This window comes from Muntiacus reevesi, chromosome 2 (assembly GCF_963930625.1).
Source record: "Muntiacus reevesi chromosome 2, mMunRee1.1, whole genome shotgun sequence".
In the NCBI taxonomy this organism is placed as follows: domain Eukaryota; kingdom Metazoa; phylum Chordata; class Mammalia; order Artiodactyla; family Cervidae; genus Muntiacus; species Muntiacus reevesi.
In genome coordinates this window covers 118286357-118309933 of record NC_089250.1, presented here as the reverse complement: position 1 = coordinate 118309933, position 23577 = coordinate 118286357, and the positions used below count along the sequence as shown (strand labels likewise).

At 36.8% G+C, this 23577-nt stretch overlaps 1 protein-coding gene across 4 annotated transcripts in view; it reads right to left on the bottom strand.

Moving 5' to 3' along the window:
* The window catches only part of CCSER2 (coiled-coil serine rich protein 2), a 166993-nt gene that overhangs the window by 119490 nt on the left and 23926 nt on the right, over nucleotides 1-23577 (bottom strand). For all 4 annotated transcript variants that reach the window (XR_010661532.1, XM_065922727.1, XM_065922728.1 and 1 more), the window contains exons 2-3: nucleotides 8774-10229; nucleotides 7456-7652 (exon numbers count right to left, since the gene is read on the bottom strand). Coding sequence is in view for 3 of the 4 variants with exons in the window: in XM_065922727.1 (XP_065778799.1) it covers nucleotides 7456-7652; nucleotides 8774-10190 (1614 nt within the window). In the remaining variant the exon portion in view is untranslated. The remainder of the gene's footprint in view (nucleotides 1-7455; nucleotides 7653-8773; nucleotides 10230-23577) is intronic.

Below are 23577 nucleotides of genomic sequence, written 5' to 3'. Positions count from 1 at the left end.
AACGCACTTAACTACTCAGCCTCAGCATCCTCATTAACTAGTTCATAAGGTCTATCTGATCCAACTCATGGAATTCAATATTTTATTCATAAATATTGCTAATTATGCATCTACTCTATGCCAGGTTCTCTGCTAGGTAAAAAGAACTTCATAGTGAACTACTTATTCTTTTTCTTTTTCATTAACAAACTACTTTTAAATTCACTCACATTTTCTCTGAAATGGGGACTTTGACCCAGAAGTTTTAGACAATCCAATAATTCCATGTTTATGAAAAATGAAAAAATGTGCAGAAAAAACACTCTACTCATGGTCTTAATATACAGACTGGAAGTGTATATAAAGATCTGAAATACAGATATTGATATAAAATTTAAATTATATCTGCCTTATTCTAAAATTTGATTTGTAAACATGTGTCTTTCTGATTTGAGATACAAGATTTTTCTTCCCTTCCACTTTCTTAATTTCATAGCTTCATCTCTAACCACTCTCTACTTCACACATCATATTCTTAGCAATGCAGATATTCCTCTCATACATTATGATTTTGTGGTCCCTCCACGTACATGCTATTCTTTATGCCCAAAACGCTCACCTTCCCTTTTCTTTGACCAACTGGTCCACTTTGTATCCATTCTTCAAAATTCAACCCAGCTGTCACTTCCTCATAGTATATCATAAATATGCTAACACAACGTGCATTATATCACTTAAAAACTACACTATGACTATATATTTATAATCGCTTATCATACTAGATTTCAAATCCATAAAGAATAAAGACAGCCTTACATATATTCAGTAACTTTGGCACTGAACAGTATGCCTGAGACATACCAGAAGCTCAATAAATCATTACTGAATTGAACTTCATATTAAAGAGATTTAATCTACAAGAAATAATAATACAAAATGAAGAAAAATATTATGTTTAAAGGGTCACAACAACTATATAAAATAAATTTAAACTTTGTTTTTAAACCTGAAAGCTACATTAACAGGCCAAGAAGTTATGCTAGTAATTAAATGGGCATGGTAGATCCACTAGTCTAGCCAATAAAAAGGAAATTAAGAAAAATGTAGTTTCCTCAACTCATTTTGTCCCCTTATTTGTAATAGATCCCTTCCATGAGTTCAAGTTCTGCATTCTGTATCAGAGCATACTGAAAGTATCACTGTCAGTTTGACATGTTCATTTACCTATATTAGGTCGGTCTCAACTTTCTGTAAGCTGTCCCTCCACTATCAGTCTATGCTAATGTCACATTTTTAGCTACTTGCAACTTGCTATTATGACACGTGGTACCTTAGAAACTTACTCTGTAAATAGGTTATGTCACAATGTGTATGGAAAAACTATTGAATAATATTAAACATTAGTTTTAAGTGTTTCTATTTATTTTGAATTAAATGGCACATCATCATGGCACTGTTTCAACAAGTATATATTGAGTCCTTATTTAGTGCCAGAAACCTAGAAGAGTGATGACAGAGAGATGTTATCACTATATTCAAGACATGAAGTAGGATCTGGAGATTTAAAGCAACTAGATAGACCTGTATAAAGTAGAACAGGCCATGGAGAGCCAGTCAAGTAGTTTAGGTTTGACATTACAAGGAATGGGAAAACCATGGAAAACCATAAGTCAAACTAGCAATTTAGGATGATTCTGGCAGAATGAATGAGAGCAGCAATACTAATCATAACTTTCAAAGTGAGGAGGTAACACTTTTCTCCCTTACAATCAATGAGCAATGGAATTTAATCACTTGTACCCTCTAAATCCACTTTCAAAACTGCAGATTCCTCTAAGTTCCCCTCTGCCACCACTTTAGTCCAAGCCACTACCACCCTTCACATGAATGACAGCTTCCAGCATACTGTTGGCTTCTCTTCTAGTTCAATCTTTATACAAAGTTATTTTGAAAATGTAAATCAAGTTATGCCCCTTTCCAACATTCTTCCAATCACATATATCCTTTTAACCAACTTATTGTATTCCCTGGGCCAACTAACCGTAACCATCATTTTCTAAAAAAGCCTTATTTAACACCCACACCAGACCAGGAGTTCCAGCAATATACTTTCACTTGGTAATTTTCCTTTGCAGCACTTTTCTCACTTATCAATTGAAGATAATTAATGAATTAGCTACATCCTTCAACTACATGTGCCTCAACCGAATGTAAGCACTAAAACAGAACCTGCAACTGTCTGGATCATTGTATCTGCAGTGCTCTGCCCATGACAATCAGTCAAATATGTTAAATGTATCAATGGATGCCTCCCACTGGCAGCCAGAGGATGATGGCTTAGCAAGGATAACACAGAGAAAACTGAATGCCTAAGAGGTTTCCATAGACTTTTATTTGGTTTAAAAAGTTAATCTCTGAATCTTTAAAATTTATTTGCAGTGTTCTAATATAAGGGTCAGCAAACTTCTTCTTAAAGCTCAGAGAGTAAATACTTTAGGTTTGTGTGCAATACAGTCTCTGTTGTAACTACTCAGCACTGCCAGAGTAGCACAAAAGCAGCCAGACCACATGTAAATTTATTACAAAAGTTTATCTACATATATAATATACATAAATTTATTTACAAAAATATTCACTGGAAGGGCTGATGCTAAAGCTGAAACTCCAAAACTTTGGCCACCTGATGCAATGAACTGACTCATTGGAAAAGACCTTGATGCTGGGAAAGATTGAAAGCAGGAGGAGAAGGGGACGACAGAGGATGTGATGGTTGGAATGCATCACCGACTCGATGGGAATTGGTGATGGACAAGGAAGCCTGGCATGCTTCAGTCCATGGGGTCGCAAGGAGTCAGACACGACTGAGAACTGAACTGAACTGATTTACAAAAATGAGTGGACAGCCTCAAGGCTGTAGGCTGCTGACTCCTGTTAATACACCCCAAAGAAACAGTACACAGAAATTAAACAAAGCACAGTAAAACTAAATATGACAAATACAAACCAAATTGATATTCTGGTATTCCTCTGCTACATTTCTAGGCCACAGGTAATTTCAAAATTCAATGCAAAAAAAAAAAGAAAAAAAACCTAGGGGAGTCCCATTCCCACATAAGTTACTGTAAGGAATATTATGACATTTAGCATACATTTAAGTTTCAATAAAGTCTAGCAACATCAGTCACCAAGGTAGCAACCCAAACCTAGCCAGTTGTTCCTTTACAAATGCACAGGTAAAGAAACATGCAATAAAGGGTATGCGCATCATGAGTCGGAACTACTTACTGATTGTCAAAAGTTTCCAAGCTAGAGTTTGATTCAACATTTTAAAATGAAAAAGGTTCTATCTAAATGATAAAGATGTTAAACCTGCCTACTATATGAAGATAAGTCAAGGCTGACAGAACAGAAAAAGAAAGCCAGGAACATCTGGTTCAACCACTTCTTTAGTCTTCCATAAAAATCCTTCCAAAAATAAAAGCAGTCCATGTGATGATTTAAAATTATCAATCCCTAAATATTTAAGGGTCAGGAAATCAGTCATTGTGACATTTTAATTCAATTCCCCTGCAATGGGAGCTCTCATATTGGTTACAGCACCACAAGCAAAGATGATATGAGTATGGTTCGCTGTACTCACAACAGCAGAAAATGCTTCAGCTCAAACCTGTGCACATAAAGTATGATTCTGACAACATTTACTAGCGAAGAAAAAAAAAAAGCTGCATTTCCTGTTCAAAAAAGTTAAATATCAACTAAAAGTTTACTGAGTTTTAAAATGCTCAGTTATCCTGAATAGACATAAGGCTGAAAATCAAGAATACCAGACTGAGTACAATAGTCAGTAAGCTAGTTCCCAACCTATCAGTATCAATTTACTCAACCCATCTAAATTCAACCAAATCTGAAGAAAGAGTTACTAACTGGTCCATAGTTACTTCAAAGGATTATTATAGAAATATGAAAAGATGATAAATAAAAAGGATACTGCAGTGAACAAAGATAACTTAGAATCAGTACCTATGTCAGAGTCCTCAAGACCATCCCCAAAGTTAGATGGTTCACAAGAAGGACTCACAGGACTCAGCAGTCATATATATTCACAGCTAAGATGTGTTCCAGCCCAAGGACATGAAACAAAATGAGAAAAGGAAAAGTCAGATGGGGCAAAATTGAAGAAATGAAGCATTAGCTTTCACTCCTCTCCCAGTAGAATCAACGCACATGCTCAATTACTCCAACAAGTTGCAACAACACATGAAAAGTGTTGTCTGTTACACACGTCCCTAAGAAATTCAGTTGTTTTTAATTGAGGGCTGGTGACATGGGCACCCTCTGCCTAGGATATACGAAAATTTCAGAACCCCAGAAATAAAGCAGGTACACAGCACAAGCCACATAGTACAGCTGAGGCACAGTGGACCACTCTTACCACTTAAAGGAAAGTTTTGTATCACAGTAAGGGAACTGTTTACCAGCAAAGGGTCAGCCTTTCTAAGGATAGGCAATCTCAGCTGCTATGTTAATTTTAAGTCTTTTTTTTTTCTGCATTGCACCCCAAGTATATTATGAAAGAATATTAATGAGGGTAAATTATTATGCCTCATACCAACTTCAGATGGAAGTCTTAAACGTTAAAAAAAAAAAATGAAAACAACAGGGTAAAAATAAATAACATTTACTGAGCTCTTACTATTTCCCTGGCATTCATTATTTTATATGTATGACCTTATTTAAGGTTCACAGCAATCCCATGGGGTAGTCTGAGGTGATACTCAAAAATACTCAACAACCACTATCACATGGCTGTTAAAACATTCAGGCATGTACTTCCCAATATTAGTCCTAGAGATGCGTGCCGTTATTATCCCCATTCTATTACAAAAAAAAAAAAAAAAAGGGAACAGAGAAGCCAAAGGTATACAATTAGTACAAGACAGTAATGGGATTTTTAATCTAATTTGCTTCATAGTCCTGGTTCTTAATTATTTGCTATATTGCCTCTCAACATAGTCGGAGAAGGCAATGGCACCCCACTCTAGTACTCTTGCCTGGAAAATCCCATGGACAGAGGGGCCTGGTAGGCTGCAGTCCATGGGGTCGCTAAGAGTCGGACACAACTGATCGACTTCTTTCACTTTTCACTTTCATGCACTGGAGAAGGAAATGGCAACCTGCTCCAGTGTCCTTGCCTGGAGAATCCCAGGGACGGGGGAGCCTGGTGGGCTGCCATCTATGGGATCGCACAGAGTCGAACATGACTGAAGCGACTTAGCAGTAGCAGCAGCAGCTGCTCTCAACATACTAAGTACTTTGTGTGGCCCCAGGACCAGAAAACGATGTCTTACACACACACAATAAAAACTGTAAAGAAAAACATTACTAAACTTATTTACACGAAAATCTAAAACCATACATGATAAAGGCAACAAAAATATAATTAAAACTGGTGAAATATACTAATTCTGAAAAAAAGAGGCCTTAAGACAAAAGGCATAATGAGGGTTAGAGAAGAGCACTACACAATGACTGAAAGTCCACTTTACCAAGGAAACAACCCTAAACAAGTATACACCTAATAAAATTCATTTACAGTAGAAAAAGCAAAAAGTTGGTAGAATTTTAGAGAAAAATGGTAAACCCACTATCACAGTCTTTTCAACTTAATCAATTCTCCATTCTTTCTCAAACTGTCTTCCTCTTAGATCCAAAGAGAATGACACATAGACACCATTCCACTCCAAAGCACAGAATGAATATTTTTGTTGTTTACCATCTCATATACACAGGCCAAACCACCAAGAAGGAAATTCGTGAATTGTAGAGACTAATGGTCAATTCAGATATGTACTGAACTCTTCCAGAGGCTATCTCATCATTTAAGTAATAAGAACAATGACCTGTCTGAAAAATGTCCAGTACCAGGTGGCTGACTGCTGCCATCTGCTGGACTCAATGCTCATTTCAACTCCAATCATACTTGCTTAAAAAGTTCTATCTAATAAGACAGCACATAATGCTCTTAAACTGTAACCTTTTCTGGACTTCTTTTATCTAAAGAAATAAGAGATGATGCCTCTAAATTAAGTATGTGTATGCTCCATGTCTGTGCAATTTAACAAGCTTCTGGTAATGACCCTTATTTTTTTTCCAAGTCACAGGTTTACATGGAGATAGAAAATTCCATCACCTAAAATCTTCCTGGAATTTAATATATCCACAAGGACTACCAGTTTTCCTTACAACTACTGGAAAATTGTATTTTATATACTAAGTAATCATAGAGAATAATTTTAATCACACCAATTATACTTTATTCACATTGCATATAATCCACATTACTAGCAAATTTTCTTAAAATATGCATGTATAAATATATGGTAGGTCTTCCAGTGCCCATTCATGTCTGGTTCCCTTGCCTACCAGGCACACAGGAAAATTACACTTCCTGCCCACTCAATGCATGAGATTAACTCAGCTTAGTAAATTGTGAGTAAAAGTGCCATATGCCATCTGCAGGCCAAAGCAGTAACTGCATGTGTAAATCCTCTCAGTAAACTGCTTGTGTGACATCCTCATTACCAGAGGGACAAAGGGTTTCAGAAGGCCACGATGAAGCCCCAAGATCAAAGTGGCTCAGAATACTGAAGACAGCTGCCTTACAGAGTTGTCCAGAGCTACAACAGACTTTGTAAGAGTAAAAAATAAGCTTTCGTTTTGTTCGGTTCAGTTCATCTTGTTAGGTCACTGCAAACTGGCATTGAGAATGCTACCACAGCACAGCCCAGCCCAGGGTTTCTCAACAGCAGCACTGCGGACATCTTGGGCTGGATAATTCTTTGTTGTGGGTGTTATCCTGTGTACTACAGGAAGTTAAACAGTATCCCAGTGTCTACCCATTAGTTACCAGCCGCATTCCTCAATGTGACAAAAACATCTCTAGACACTGCCTTCCCCTACCTGGAGAAACTGAAAAATGCAACACGCCTGTGTGAATATACGCATGTACATTTATTTATGTAGAGCTGACCTCTGAACAACACAAGCAGAGGTGCTGACCCTCAGCACAGCTAAAAATCCGTGGTCAGCTTACACCGGCACCCCATACATGCTGTTCACATCCACAGTTCCATATCCACAAATCCAACCAACGAGACTGCGTAGTACTGTAGTGTTTCTACTACTGAAATAAATTCACAGATAAGTAGACCCTCATAATTCAAACCCATGTTGTTCAAAGGTCAACTATATTATGAATGTATATGAGACCATAATTAACTCAATCTTTATATGACACAAATATATGCTTTATTATGTATTTAAGACCATATATTTTGTAGATCCTTAAGAAATATCAATTCCCATTCCTCAGACTAGAAGAGTTAATTCATAAACTTACAAAAATCCAAACATCCCAAGTCTCTCTACAGCAAAGTAAACAAACTGTTTCCAAGTGGTACATAAATCCATACATACTATGCTGTTCATTTCGGAGGACTCATAGCTCCCAACTGGGTGGACATTTCCAATGGGCTCCAAGCCCTCTTCATCCCACATGTATGTTCCATCAGAGCTATCAGATGGAGAGAGTTCAAATGAAGAACCAGCTCTGTAATCTGTGTCTGGTGAAATCAAGTTATTTCCAGAGGCATGTTTTGAACATTCACTCCTGTCTTCAATTGAATTTTTAAAAGAGAAGGGGAAAAGAAAGTTATTAGTTCACAAAACATAATTATTTGTTTCAAAACTATAAACTGTAATAAATTGATATAGCAAAAGAGTTGGCAAAAGTATTCATAATTAGTATATTCTAAATTTAAACAATAAAAAAATCAAGATGTAAAAATCTTAAAAATAACCTGTTGAAATATTTCCCAATAAATTTCATTGAGCCATCTTTCACTTCTGCAGTATTTCTGGAAATGTAAATAAAGCCTAATATTCTTTGAGTATTTCCTAGGGTATTTGTTATTAAGCACTGCCCAGGAAACTCCTTACTCTGTGTTTATCATTTAATCTTGCAGTTGCTTCCTAATAAGGAAATAAATTGCTCCAGCAGTCATTCCTAACTAGAAGACCCTCAAGACAGTCAAGAGTTTATACATATCTTCAGGGATGGCCTACTCCCTTGATCAGACTACATGCCTCTACCCAAACCCTCAGTTTGTTCTTTTTTCAAGTCCAGATGGGCAAAGAGATATATTTTCTCCAGGATTCAGCACCAGGATGACCAAGTGTAAGAAATGTCAAACAGGTGCTACCTCTCTCCTCTCATTTAAAAAAAAAGTTCCTGCAAAAGTATAACCATTAGATTTGCTAAGCAAGAAAATCTAAGTCTTCCTTTAAAAAAATGAAAACTGTCTAGGATAAAAAAATTCATTAGATTGGACATAACGTCTATTAGTCCATTTACCCTGTGGTACAGCTTTACTCAACACACAGCAGTGATCTAGTTCCTAAGGGAAGAGATGGTTTAAAATAGGATGCCACTGATTGGAGGAAGCAGGGAAAAAAAATAATTTTGAAACAAGCAGGAAAAAGCGTGTGTATGACAAAGAACAAAGATAAGATACCACAGGGGAATGGATGTTTTATGGATGTTGTTTTAGCATGAAAAATAGGACAAGGAACAAAAGTCACAAGGATAGTAAATGTTGCTCCATTCCAATTCTGTCTAGATCCATCCTTCCATGAAATTGTTAGTATTTTGAAATTAATCAGAAGATAATCCTAAGTATAAATTCAGCTATACTATCTAGAAGAAAGCAAAAAAATTAAGGACATTAATATTTACCAGAGACACTTATATCTATCCATTCATCAGTTTTACTGAAGGATTTTTCATTTTCCTTGGGGGAATCAAATATATCTTTTGGTGGCACATTTTCACACTTTTCTTCTTTGAGAGAAATTTCCTCTGGAGTTATTCTAGTTCTGTTGGAGTCTTCTATATCTATAAAATCATCACTAAAGTCTTCACTTAAATCATTCTTATCAGAAGATGACAAAGAAGACAAGGAAATGTCATCCACATCATCACTCAGGTATCTAATTTTAGCATCACGCTTCATGGTCTGGTCATTTTCTGTTCTATAACTATCATTTTCAATTAGTTCTTGGTCCTTATCCACAGCTCTGTCTTTAGCCCCAAGTGCAGCGTCTTCCTCTATACATGTGTCAGCAGGTGAATTTTTATTACCATCAACTGTGAGAGTCCCAGAAAAAGGAGGTCGGCTAGATTTCAGAAGAGCGGGATGAACCATCCTATAACCGAAAGTGGTAGTTACACCCTGGCCATTTGGTAAAGCCAACTTCTTTCCACCAGCAGCATAAGGCCTATTAAATCCATATCCTAAATGTTCATTCCCATTGAGGACTTCTGACTGCCGGGAATTCCTTGTCAGCATGCTTGACCTCAGAGGCACTCTAATGGGCAGCTGCTGGTTCTGATAAGGCTTTGTAAGATCTGCAGCTCTATTGAAGGAATGTGATCTGGTTATAGATGAAGGTGGAAGGAATGAATTCTGAATGGAATGTGAAAAACTCTGTGACCTTACCATTTTTTCACAAGCAAGTGATTTGATATTATCTAGAGACTGTGCTAAGCCTTCCCCAGAACTGCCTCTGGTGGCACAGGAGTTTGCTCTAGGCCTTTGTATGCTACCGGCTGATCGGTTTCCATAAAACCCATTCAACTGAGATTTTGGAGCACTGACTGAAGCATATGAAGTCCTTCCTAACAATGTGCCTTTGGTGAATTTACCCAAATTAGATGATCCGGACAAAGACTTTTGGTTTAACTCCTCTGTAGATGACACAAACATAGTAGATGGTTTTGCTAACTTTGATGTGAGTAGAGAAATATTTTTCAAACCTCCCTTCATCCCATTTTTATCAAACACTCCTTGAGTAGGTGCAATTTTTTCAGGATCAATTACTTTAGCATGTGAACTCTGAGTATTATTAGGCTCTTCAGGACTTTGTGCACTAAACTCGTATTTATTTGCTGTTCTCCAGTTAAATGAATGGGACGATGAACAATCAGAGCCATTATTTTTGATGTAACTTTTGACGCTGCTACTCTTGGAAGTTCCCAACAAATTAACAGGTTTCCCATTTGGCATTGGCTGCAGTGTACTTCTTACAGATTTTGTTCCATACTTTGGCAACTTGGAACCCAAAAAAGTCTTGATTTGTGTTTTCTCTTCCATGAGCTATACGGTGCATCTGTTCTTAAAATTTGACAGAATCTGAGGAGACAAAAGAATAGATTAAACATTCCTAAATAAAGATAATAACATGGATTATCACATAACATGAATGCATATTCTTAAATAATTATATGCAGGAAAGCCCAATGCTACTCATGATTCCTATAGAACTCTTAATAACTACTGAATGCAGTAATTAATAACAATATTATAAGAAAATAAAGAACATCTTTATAAGCACTTGTATAAACTTTGGCTAAGGATGATGATAGCAAATCCAGAAATAATAATATTAGACTACAAATCTGTACAGAAAATAACATTTCTATAGCACAACTTCCAATTTCTAATCCAAATTATTTTTCTGTTTAAGAAGACTTTATTTTCTTGGGCTCCAAATCATTACAGACAGTGACTGCAGCCATGAAATGAAAAGATGCTTGCTCCTTTTAAGAAAAGCTATGATAAATCTAGACAGCACATTAAAGAAGAAACATCACTTTGCCAACAAAGGTCCATAGTATCAAAGCTATGGTTTTTCCAGTAGTCATGTACAGATGTCAGAGTTGTACCATAAAGAAGGCTGAGCACTGAAGAATTGATGCTTTTAAACTGTGGTGCTGGAGAAGACTCTTGAGAGTCCCTTGGACAGCAAGATCAAACCAGTCAATCCTGAAGGAAATCAACACTAAATATTCATTGGAAGGACTGATGCTGAAGCTGAAGCTCCAATATTTTGGCCACCTGATGCGAAGAGCCAACTCACTGGAAAAGACCCTGATGCTGGGAAAGACAGAGGGCAGGAGGATAAGGAGGCGACAGAGGATGAGATGATTGGATGGCATCATCAACTCAATGGACATGAGTTCAAGCAGACTCCGGGAGATAGTGAAGGACAGGGAAACCTGCAGTCCATGGGGTCGTAAAGAGTGACTAAACAACAACATCTCCTTTAAAAATAAAAATGTGTGATTCTGTTGTTGTTTTTAAGCACACATGCTCTTACAAAAACTTTAAACTTTCATTATTAAAGTTTATGGGAAGGATGCAGATAAAGAATCCAATAGCAGCAAAAAAATTATTCTGGCATTAAGGAATAAAATGTCAGCTGTCATTTTAAAAGTATCTCAAAAGTATATCTATCCAGGAATATAAACATATACTACAGTTAGTGCCAGAGTGAGAAGCAAAATGATTTATAACATTGGCTAATCCATTAATCTCAACCTCTTAAGATTTATTTTAAAGGTAATTAAAAAAACAATAAAAAGGTTCAAAGTACACACAAGAGCATAAAATCAGAAACAAGAGTCCTCTGAGTAATTATTTACTATACTACAATATGTCATGTGATGACATTACAACTGAGATTAATATTAAATATTAAAAATATTAAGATGTCCCAACAGTAACAAAAATGTAATATGGCCACTATATGATCTCTGTGGTTATAAGACCACATACAAGAGCAAAATTTAAATAACAGCAAAACACATGCCTTAGGGTCACTGATTTTTTTTAACTATGTATCTGAAGACATTGTCTTTAATTTGTTGGTTTTATTTTTTCAATGAAAAAAAACTGATTCTAATTTCTGACCTTAAGAATTAGAGAGTTTCTAAAGTATGTACGTGTTAGTTATTAGTCATGTCAAATGTACATAGTCAGAAAATCATACAAACATTTAAATAAAAATAAATAAATAAATAAAAGATAGTGGGATGAAACAGAATTACACAACTTCCTATCCCCAATAATAAATAAAAGGAACAGAGTATACAAAAATGTGTGTTTGTGTGTGTGTAATTTTTCAGCCAAAAACCTACTAGCTACAATCAAACAAGAAATGCTCAAACAAAAAATCTCCAAACTTTAAAAAGTAGTGGCCAGAAAAAGATTCCGTACAGTGTGGTTGCTCCTAGCCTGATTACACTGCCTAGAAGGAGTAATGAAAGAAAACCGGTGAGTTAATAAAACTTGGAAACTAATAAATATCCTCTAGTTTGGATGGAAAGACCTGATTAGGCATGCCCTAGAAAAGTCCAGGAAAACATCATCAGCACAGCTTTGAAACCTAAGCTGAAGCAGGCAGAGTGACTATTACATTAAAACAACTTTCTAAAATGTATATAGGCTTACTGATCAAATAAGCCAATATTACTCATACACAATGTTTGAGATTATGAAAATGCAAAACTGTTTAAGCTGAATGACTATTCCAACAAACATTTTATTTCAACAATAATTATGTTTATAGAAAATATATACTTAAACATCAGCTTACAGATAATTTCCAAGAAACTTAAGGTAACAAAAGCTTAGACAAACTAAATTAATTAATGGATAATCATTGGCTTGCTACACCATTTCTAAGTAAGAATACTAAAACTTTGATTACTAAGAATAATTTCAAGTTTGCATATTTTGCTTCTTGTTACTGTATGCTACAGAAAGACTCTATCTTTGGGCATGTAAATGAACATGTTCATTTCTGTTACTTACAGAATCTGTACAGTGATTCCCATTTTTATAAAAGTAACATGATAAACAGATAAAGATATCACATAGAGATATGTGTACACCCGTATATTTAAACACAAAAAAATTGTTAATAGTGACTACCATAAGGGAAGTGAGAATTTGGTGGAAAGAAGGCTTCTTTTACTTTTAATCATTATTGCTTATGTACTTTAAATATGCCCATATATTTGCCACTTAAAATGCTTTAACCAAAAAACCGCATTAAAATTTTTTAAAAATTTATTCAGTATCAAACAAGTTCTTAAAAATTATTTAAAATTAAGTTTAATAGTACATGAATATACTTAAAAAGACATAAAACAGAAGTCTGAATTAAAAAGCAGAAAAGGTTCTTTTAGTCAACAGATACCATTTCAATCTCTCCAAACTTCAACCTCAATTTAATGTTTCACATCGATTTTTATCTTTAAAATTTTATACTAAATTCAGCATTTCCATTTCACAATTCTAGTTCTTACCCTCACCTCTTTCTGCATGACTACAAAGGCTTCCTCCGTTATCAAGATTTCCACTTCACTTCTATACAGACTGTTAACAGTTATTCTCTCAAAGCACAGATCTGATCATATCATTCTACAGATTAAAAACCACATGTGGCCCAGGAACAATAAAATAAAACCCAAACCCATTGCACAGAGATCAAGCTTCTCTGTTAGGTTCTACCCTATCGCTGCAGTACTGTACATTCAAGCCAAGATACATTTCTATCATTCCTCAACATCTATCCTCTACTTTCTACCTTCTATGCCCTTGCTAAAGTTGTGAAAACCACTTGGAAAATGCCACCCTCCAAGTAAAACAGCACTACACTCACAAACCTTTCCAGTTAAAACTAATCTTGCATCCTTCTCTATTCCCTTCACACCACTAATAGAGCTGAGTCTGTCTTCTAACTGCATGCATGTCTGTCTGACCCATAAGAAGGTATGAGGGCATACCTGGTGCCTACTATAGGAGCACAAATATGACAGATCCTCAACTTTTAAGTAAACTCATAATCTTAGTGAAAATTAATTTAATAAATAGTAAGTCAAGGCTGAAAAGTAATCATTTCATTTTGTGGTAATGGCCCTGAGCAATCCATTCAGAAGGATTCTGAGGTGAAATCTAGACTCTGCAGTAAAGAATTGTGATCAAACAGCAATATCTGCCATGAGCAGGAAAAGAGACAGCATACCTATGCCAGCTGACTGCCATCCCCATTTTCTGATAATAATCTTTACCACAAAACACACTCCACACATACAAATCCTTTCAGGATGACCATAAGAACACTGGTAACAATAGCAGATATCAGGGCCATCCTGCAAATCATTAGAGAACCCACATTAATGACTCTGTCCTCTGGCGAGTCATCTGTGAGTCAGAGTGGCTTTAATATTCTCCTGCCAGTCACGAGTAGACAGGAACGGAACATTCTTTCACTTCTCTATACTTCTACTTGGCAGTCGGAAATAAGGGTAATATATGTTATCTCCCAAGAACATCTTAAGAATTAATAACTGACAGGCACAAGTTCACAAGAAAGACACTGTTACTACAGAATGCTTAGGGTGCTACCACTTGGGAGAAAAAAAGGATTAGAACCTGAATGTACTACTTCCTACCAAAAATATTTATTGATTTCTAAATGCACAAATAACTGCAACATAAATGATATCAATCATCTTGGACCGTGGTCTTTCTGAAGACAAAGCTAATCTGCTGCTAAGCTGCTAAGTCACTTCAGTCATGTCCAACTCTGTGCGACCCCATAGACGGCAGCCCACCAGGCTCCCCCAACCCTGGGATTCTCCAGGCAAGAACACTGGAGCGGGTTGCCATTTCCTTCTCCAATGCATGAAAGTAAAAAGTGAAAGTGAAGTCGCTCAGCAGGTCCGACTCTTAGCAACCCCATGGACTGCAGCCTACCAGGCTCCTCCGTCCATGGGATTTTCCAGGCAAGAGTACTGGAGTGGGGTGCCATTGCCTTCTCCAAAGCTAATCTGACAGCTCAGCTATAAAGTTTCCTTATTTGCTTGCATTATGAATGCCCATCACTTCACTTGTTGATAAGCTAACTTCTGGTCTTCAAATATTCATGAAACTTTCTCCTATACTTGTTTATAACTTTGAGGCAGACATCGTGAGTCGGCTTCACTTTAGGAGCTGTGATGACTTTGATACACTTTACCTGATACGCAGTCCCCGTTAAGCAATTTAAAAAGGCAGTCATAACGATTTGAAAAAGTACAGGTTGGCTATACACAATCTAATGATATAATCTTCTCTGAAATACTTTACAGTTGTCTTTGAGTTTTAATTTAATGTTGAACTAAGAATAATTCATGGTACAGGGTTTGGAAATGTCTGAGATTTTCTGAGTTACTTTCCATAAGAGTAATCTTTTCTTAAGTATAATACATTTAAAGTATGGTAATTCTGTATGGCAGAAACCTGTATGTGGGTCAAGAAGCAACAGTTAGCATCCTGTATGGAACAACTGATTGGTTCAAGACTGAGACAGCAGTACAACAGGGCTGTTTGCTGTCACCCTGTTTGTTTAATCTATGTTGAGCACATCATGAGAAATGCCGGGCTGGATGAGTTACAAGCTGGAATCAAGGTAAGTGAGATTCATGTTGATATCTGGCAGAAAACAACAAAATTCTATAAAGCAATTATCCTTCAATTATAAAATAAATAAATGAAAAATAAAATGCATTAAAGCAAAAAAAAGATAAGCGGGAGAAATATCAACAAACTCAGATACATGGCTGATACCACTCTAATGGCAGAAAGCAAAGAGGAACTAAAGAGTCTCTTAATGAAGGTGAAGGAGGGGAGTGAAAAAGCCGGCTTAAAATCAAACATTAAAAAAACTAAGATCATGGCATCCGGACCCATTACTTCAAGGCAAATAGAGGGGGGAAAAGGTGGACGTAGTAACAGATTTCCTCTCCTTGGGCTCTAAAATCACTGTGGGTGGTGACTACAGCCATGAAATCAGAGACATTTGCTTCCTAACAGGAAAGCTATGACAAACCTGAACTGTGTGTTGAAAAGCAGAGACATTACTCTGCCGACAAAGGTCCATATAGTCAAGGCTATGGTCTTCCCAGTGGTCACATATGGTTGTGAGAACCGGACTATAAAGAAGGTGGAGCACCAAAGAATTGATCCCTTCAAACTTTGGTGCTGTAGAAAACCCCTGAGAGTCCCCTGTACAGCAAGGAGATCAAACCAGTCAGTCTTAAGAGAAATCAACCCTGAATACTCATTGGAAGGACTGATGCTGAAGGTGAAACTGCAGTATTTTGGTCATCCGATGCAAACAGCTGACTCAATGGAAAAGTCCCTGATGCTGGGCAAGATTGAGGGCAGAAAGAGAAGAGGGCATCAAAGAATGAGATGGCTGAATGGCATCACCAATGAAATGGACATAAACTTGGGCAAACTTTGGGAGATGGTGAGAGACAGAGAGGCCTGGCATGCTGTAGTCCATGTTGTCGCAAACAGTCAGACACAACTGGGCAACTGAACAACAAATCACATTTAAAAGAATTCCCAAAACTGCTTATAAATTCCAAATTTAAAAAATTGTAAACCAAAGTTTTTTGCTTTCACAAGGAATCCACAATTGGATAAGAGGGGAAAAGAAGGAGCTAATATTACTGAGCACTTATATGACAGGTACCATCCTTATCACTTTGTCCCTGTTAATTGCTTAATCTTCCTAATATTATAAGGTGGTAGATTTCATCCTATTTTAAATAGATAAACCAAGATTCAGAAAAGCTAAAACACTTGTCCAAAGTCACAAGTTCATAAATTACTGAAGAGAACTCATGTTCAAGTCCACTTGACTTCAGGATTCATGCAGACTGCCTTCCAGACAAAGGAATGAAATATTCTGAGTCTACTGATAGCTTGGGACAAGAGTGAAAGAACTGGACAGCAGAGGTTAGAGGAGAAGCATGAAGACCGCAAAGAATGCAGGTAATGATCAAAGAAGTTTTTGCAGAGAGAGAAACAAGTAAGAGCTTTCACTTTTTCAAATTCCTTTCATATCCATTACCCTATCATCTGAGGAACCACCTACTCAAATTCTTTTTTTAGTTTTTCAAGTAGCTTTTTAGAAGGTATGAATTTGAATTCATTTCAGACCTTTTACATCGGCATAAATTCATTCCAGGGTCCAAGAGCAATTAACTGAACAACAATGCTGATGACTACATGCCCCTATCAGTCAATTCTGGAAACTTGCTTTCACATTCAGATAACTACATCTTAATTTTTAAAAAGAATTTTTTTTTTTTACCTTGTATCACTCAACCAAATCCCCTTCTCCCTTGTTTTTTTCTGGCTGTCATCTATGTCAAGTTGATTCAAAGACTTGATTATAGCAATTAAATAAGCAAAAATGGCATCCTCAAAAATAAAGGTTTAAAACAATACAACTTCATTCCAGCTTCTTCATGGCTTTAAAGAGTGCACACCAAGCTCAAGCTGAACCTTTTGTCTTCAAGTTACAACTTTTTCTCAGGCAGATGGGGATCAAAGCAACTTGGGGTTCAAAGTCTCAAAATGAATTTGTGATTTAAGAACATTAATTGATGTTATTAAATGTAGATACTAAGTATATTACTTCCTGAAACTTAAATTTAAGGAACAAAGAGAATACTAGTAGGTGAAGAAGAACTAACTGCAAGCTCCTTTGGCCAAACCACAAAAGTTCTCTCCAAATTGTACTATTTAGTTCAGATAAAACTCAATAACTGCATAGGGTATCCAAATGAAGGTGGACTCCTACTTCTTATCAACAAGCCAAGAAGCATTCCTCAGACCACTCCAGGTTTATGTTCCCTTCACTGGAGACCAAGTTCTTTGAGAATACAAACTATGCCTTTCACTCATTTGTTTCCTCACTGTGGTCTTAGTGAGGAAATTAAGTGGCTGGCACATAACTGGCATTTTATAAATGCAGGTTGAAAGCAAGAAAAGCATATTCCTTAACAGTGACTTTCTGAGAACTGTGTTAGTTTTACCTCAAATCAATATAAACATCTATGTGTATAAAACATACAACGTGGCACAAATGTAAGCTTTTATTTATAAACTCCTACTTTCCTAGGTAGAACAGGTACCCAAATTCATGACACTAGCTTTTTTCTCCACCCCTCCTCAAACCACACTTAGTTATTAAACCCAGTAAAGAAGCCAATCTCTTCCTTGATAGATTTCTTCTTAAGAAGATTTCTTCTTAAGAAGATTTCTTCTTAAGAATTTATTCCAGTTTGGAATCTCATTCCATATCCATACCCATGTACACCTACCTCTTTGGTTTTTTCCAAGGAACCTATAACTTTTGGCCTAAAACTTCATTTTAAAAAAATTACAAAAATAAATAAATAAATTACAAAAGAAACGGGATGGCACAATCAGTCTTAGTCTGACTGTACTCTTTAAATGCTGACTCTTTTTGTGACTTAATTACAAAGTATTTGAGATAATTACTCTAAAACTTTTAGTAGAACTAGGATAGTCATATTTTAACTTTTTTTTTCTTTTGGCCGCACAAGCTTGTTGGATCTTAGTTCTCCAACCAGGGATCAAGCCCACATTCCCTGCAGTGGAAGCGCAAAGTCCTGACTACTGAACTAGCAGGGAACTCCTTTAACATTTTTAAAAAGTAAAAATCCTCAAGCTAGTTAACAGCATTTAATCAATCCCCCGAGGTACTGGCACTCCAAATTTTCTTGATTTGGCAAAAATCAGAATGATTAAGGTTAGGTACAATATTTGCATCTATAAGTTGATTATAAGGTAAGGCATAAGGACCAGTGAATATAAAAGCAATCTTACTGAGCTTAGGACTAACACAATTCAACTTCTTCCTCTGCAGGGAAGCCCCACTTATATCACTGCATACCTCCACCTCAGATTACTACAACACATTTTTATTAAGCATCAGTGAGACAAGATAAGGCATATAGGTTAAGATATAATGCCTGCCAGGAGGAGCTTATGCTCTGGCAAAGGAAGGAAAGTTTTAATCATGGCAATAACTTAGAACATATTAATTCAGTCATCAAACATACATTAAAAGCCTTTTTAAAGACTTTCCTGGTGGCTCAGATGGTAAAGCGTCTGCCTGCAATGTGGTACGTTTGATCCCTGGGTCGGGAAGATCCCCAGTGGCAACCCACTCCAGTATTCCTGCCTGGAAAATTCCATGTACAGAGGAGCCTGGTGGGCTACAGTCCACGGGGTCACAAAGAGTAGCACACAACTGAGCGACTTCACTTTCACTGAAACAGACTACAAATCAGGCTGTGCTAGAGGCTGTAGATACAACAGACACTCCAATACAGAGAAAAGACATACAGACAAGAAAAAGGCAACAAAGTACTATAATTGCTATAGGAGAGCATACCATGGGGGCACAAAAAGAAAAGCACTTAATTGGCGGAAGAGCTTTTCACAAGTGGTGTCATAGAGGAAGTCAATGCTTGAGGTGAATCTCGAATGATACATAGAAAATAATAATAAAGACACTTAATATGAGAACCAATACAGCCTAAGAGCATAAACAAAAGCAAAGAACCAGCATGGCACATTCAAGAAACTTATTAAACAAGGGTAGTGAACAGGGTTCAAAGATGCCACAGGAAAAAAGAGAAGGTGAATGGGGAAAATACAATCTGTGAAAGGCTTTAGATGCCATATTAAGAATCTGAACTGGAAAATCCCATGGATGGAGAAGCCTGGTAGGCTGCAGTCCATGGGGTTGCTACAGAGTTCGGACACGACTGAGCGACTTCACTTTCACTTTCACTTTATGGGCAGTTAGAAAGTCAAAGGGTTTTAAGCCAGAAAACAACAATGATCTGATCTCAATTTTGAAAAGTGACTCTGATTTCAGTATGAAGTTTGGATCAAAGAAAGGAGACAGAATAAGAGGTTTTAATGTAAGAAAGATGGCAACAATTCTAGCAAAAAGGTTAGGGGGAAAGGTACAAATAAAAAAGATATTAGCAATACTGAGCACCCCACTCCAGTACTCTTGCCTGGAAAATCCCATGGACGGAGGAGCCTGGTAGGCTGCAGTCCATGGGGTCACTGAGAGTCAGACATGACTGAGCGGCTTCAGTTTCATTTTTCACTTCCATGCATTGGAGAAGGAAACGGCAACCCACTCCAGTGTTCTTGCCTGGAGAATCCCAGGGATGGGGGAGCCTGATGGGCTGCCGTCTATGGGGTCACACAGAGTCGGACATGACTGAAGTGACTTAGCAGCAGCAATACTGAATTTTGAGAACTTTATCACAATTGTAGACACTAAATGAGAGCACAACATTTAATGAATAATTGACTGACTGATTAGGTATAGGAGATGGAAATGGATGAATAACTGATTGACTGATTAGATGTAGAGATAACTGATTGACTGATTAGATGTAGAGAGGAAAGGATTCAGGATTCCAGATCTGTCTGGCTGAACAGAGGGTGGTACCTTTAATTGAAGGCAAGTATTATATATACATGGGGAAACAGACCATGAACTTAGCATGCCAAGCTGACCTTGAGGGACCTACAGAGGGTGCTAGTAGGGGTGTTTACTAGCCATGGAAAGGAGTATGAAATGCAAGGGCAAGGTCCAAATGAGAGATGGAGATCTGGGATTTGTGACTGTAGAAGTAACTGTCAATGTTCCACCAGCAACAGGTGAGGTCACCTGGGGAAAATGTAGAAAAGGAAAAAAAGACTGAGGGCACAGTCCAGGGTATCACCAGCATTTAAGAAACAGAGAGGAAAACAACAGCGAGAACAAAAAGGCAGCTGAGGACGCATAATCCAGAGCAAAGAAAAGAACTGGAAGATAATCTGAAAATGATAACAGGCAGGAGTGTCAAATTTCACGGATAAGCAAAGAACTAAATACTGAAATGAATGATCACCCCTTGACAGTTTGCAAATTTGGTCACCTTTGCCAGAGGAGGTTCAGGGGATACAATGAGGCACAGAAAACTAACTATAGAAATCTCAAGAGTAAATAAAAGATAAAGAAATGGAGTCAGGATATGTGACCCATTCTTTCAAAGACTAGAAAGAAAAAGGCAATAACTTGAGAGGATATAAAGATAATAGTTTGGGTTTTTTCTAGTTTTGGACAAAGGGTCATCTAGTCAAAGCTATGGTTTTTCCAGTAGTCATGTATGGATGTGAGAGTTGAACTATAAAGAAAGCTGAGCACCAAAGAATTGATGCTTTTGAACTGTGGTGTTAGAGAAGACTCGAGAGTCCTTTGGACTGCAAGGAGATCAAACCAGTCCATCCTAAAAAGAAATCAGTCCTGAATATTCATTGGAAGGACTGAAGATGAAGCTCCAATAATTTGGCCACCTGATGAGAAGAACTGATTCATTACAAAAGCTCCTGGTGCTAGGAAAGATTGAAGGCAGGAGAAGGGGACGACAGAGGACAAGATGGTTGGATGGCATCACCAACTCAATAGACATGAGTTTGAGCAAGCTCTGGGAGTTGGTGATGGACAGGGAAGCCTGGCGTGCTGCAGTCCATGGGGTCACAAAGAGTCAGACATGACTGAGAGGCTGAACTCAACACTTGTACTTAAGTCTAAGAAATACTTCTCACCACCTAAAGGTATCAGAGTTGGCTAAGAAACCAAGACAGGAAAATGAAAAGCAATTCTCTATACAGGAACATGCCATTAGAGCACTGGAAGTTGAACTGTCTGATTCAAATGATGCAGAAAGAAACTCTAAAAGCAGTTGAGGAAGAAATCTTAAGTAAAAGGAGAGATAATGAACTGGCAGCCAGTCAGCTTGATCATTAAAAGGAAATTAAGGAACAAATAAATAAAAATGAAGCTATAAAATGACAACTGGGAAATTTTAAGTGAGACAAGACAGATGAAAGAAGACATGTTTTTGCCAAGAAGTAGTAGGTGAACGTCAGGGAAATCTAAAACTTATTAAAGAATAAATAAAAGGCAAAGAGATGTTGGAAGAGAATACAAATACAAGTAGGCAATGATTATTAAAAGAGAAAAACAGCAAATAGAAATTCACATTGATTTAATTGAGAAATAAAAATCAAAACTGTCTGAAGGTGAAAAACAGTTGTTATTTGGGATGAATTACAAAATCCATGGGGTCTCAAAGAGCCTGACACAACTTAGCAACTGAACAACAGCAAAATAATACTGGAATGGACCACCGTGAGGGAAAATGCCATCAAAGGAAGACAGAAGTTGCAGATAACCTCAAAAGGATTTGTCTGAATTCTATAATCAAGCTGCTGATGAAAGACTAAGGCAGAAAAAGATTGTAAAATGGTGACAGACTGTTCCTACGGAGTGATACCATTTGTGGGTAGTAATGGTCTTGTCAGGTCAAAGAAATGAGGCATGTCACATTCAGCGGACTTAGACCAAGAAACATGCCAGCAAGGTCTTTAACACCTGAAATAGTACTATAGAACGTAATTATTTTATGTAAACATTTTGGTTTTGTAAGTGTCTCATATAAGGAAAATCAATGTAGAACCCAAGATAGTTACAGCAGTTTTTATAAAGCTCAGCTGGATTTTTTTAAATTAATTTTGCAACATTTCAGCATCATCTTTATATTAAATTTTAGAAATTATAGATTTATTATAGTCCTAAAGCAGTTTTTTTCTACTTAATCGATGCCCTCGCTACAGACTCAACAATAAGAATAGAACAGAAAAGAGCAGAAGGCATCATGCATCATGGAAGTATTTCATGACACTATAGTTTCAGTTATGCGTATCTGTGTGTGTATGCAGCATGTAAAATGTTCTGAACATTTTATGTTAAAATACACAAGGATAAAACATTCCACTGCAACGTCTTAGAAACTTTTAAAATGTAAAGACCCTACCAACAAACTTTTGGATATACATAAAACTTCACATACTGGCTGTCAGTCCTCCAGAGAATTGCTCCCCTCATACTTTCCCTTTCCCCAGACCTGAGTAGACATTGTCACATGATGGCCAATGTAAAGAACTATATTGGGCTGGTCAAAAAGTTTACCCATTCATCTGTGGATGGACATCTAGGTTACTTTCATTTCTTAGCTATTGTAAATAGTGCTGCAATGAACACTGAGGTACATGAATCTTTTTCAGTTTTGTTTTCCTCAAGAGTATATGCCTAGAAGTGGTATTGCTGGGTCATATGATAGTTTTATTCCTAGCTCCTTAAGGAATCTCCATACTGTCTTCCACAGTGGCTGTATCAATTTACATTCCTACCAGTAGTACAAGAGGGTTCCCTTTTCTCCACACCCTCTCCAGCATTTGTTGTTTGTGGATTTTTTGATGATAGCCATTCTGATCGGTGTGAGGTGATATCTCATTGTAGTTTTTGATTAGCATTTCTCTAATAATGAGCAGTGTTGGACATCTTTTCATGTGTTTATTAGCCACCTGTATGTCTTCTTTGGAGAAATGTCTGTTTAGGTCTTTTGCCCACTTTTTGACTGAGTTGTTTGTTTTTCTGGTACTGGATTGTATGAGCTGCTTGTGTATTTTGGAAATTAATCCTTTGTCAGTTCCCTCATTCTCTTTAAATGTCCTTAATGTTCATCTAATAAAACTTGATTCTTTTCACATATTAATTCAAAAGAATAATTTCAATCAATTTTACTTTCTGAATTTAACTACTAACAGCCAATGGTGTTACTGTCTATTATTTTGGGTTGTACAAAGATAAAATAATGTTTTATAAGAAAACAGCTTTCTAAGTATTCAAATAAACATCTTGAAGTTTGGACACTACTATAATTCAATTCTAAAGACATGTCTCTGTAAACAA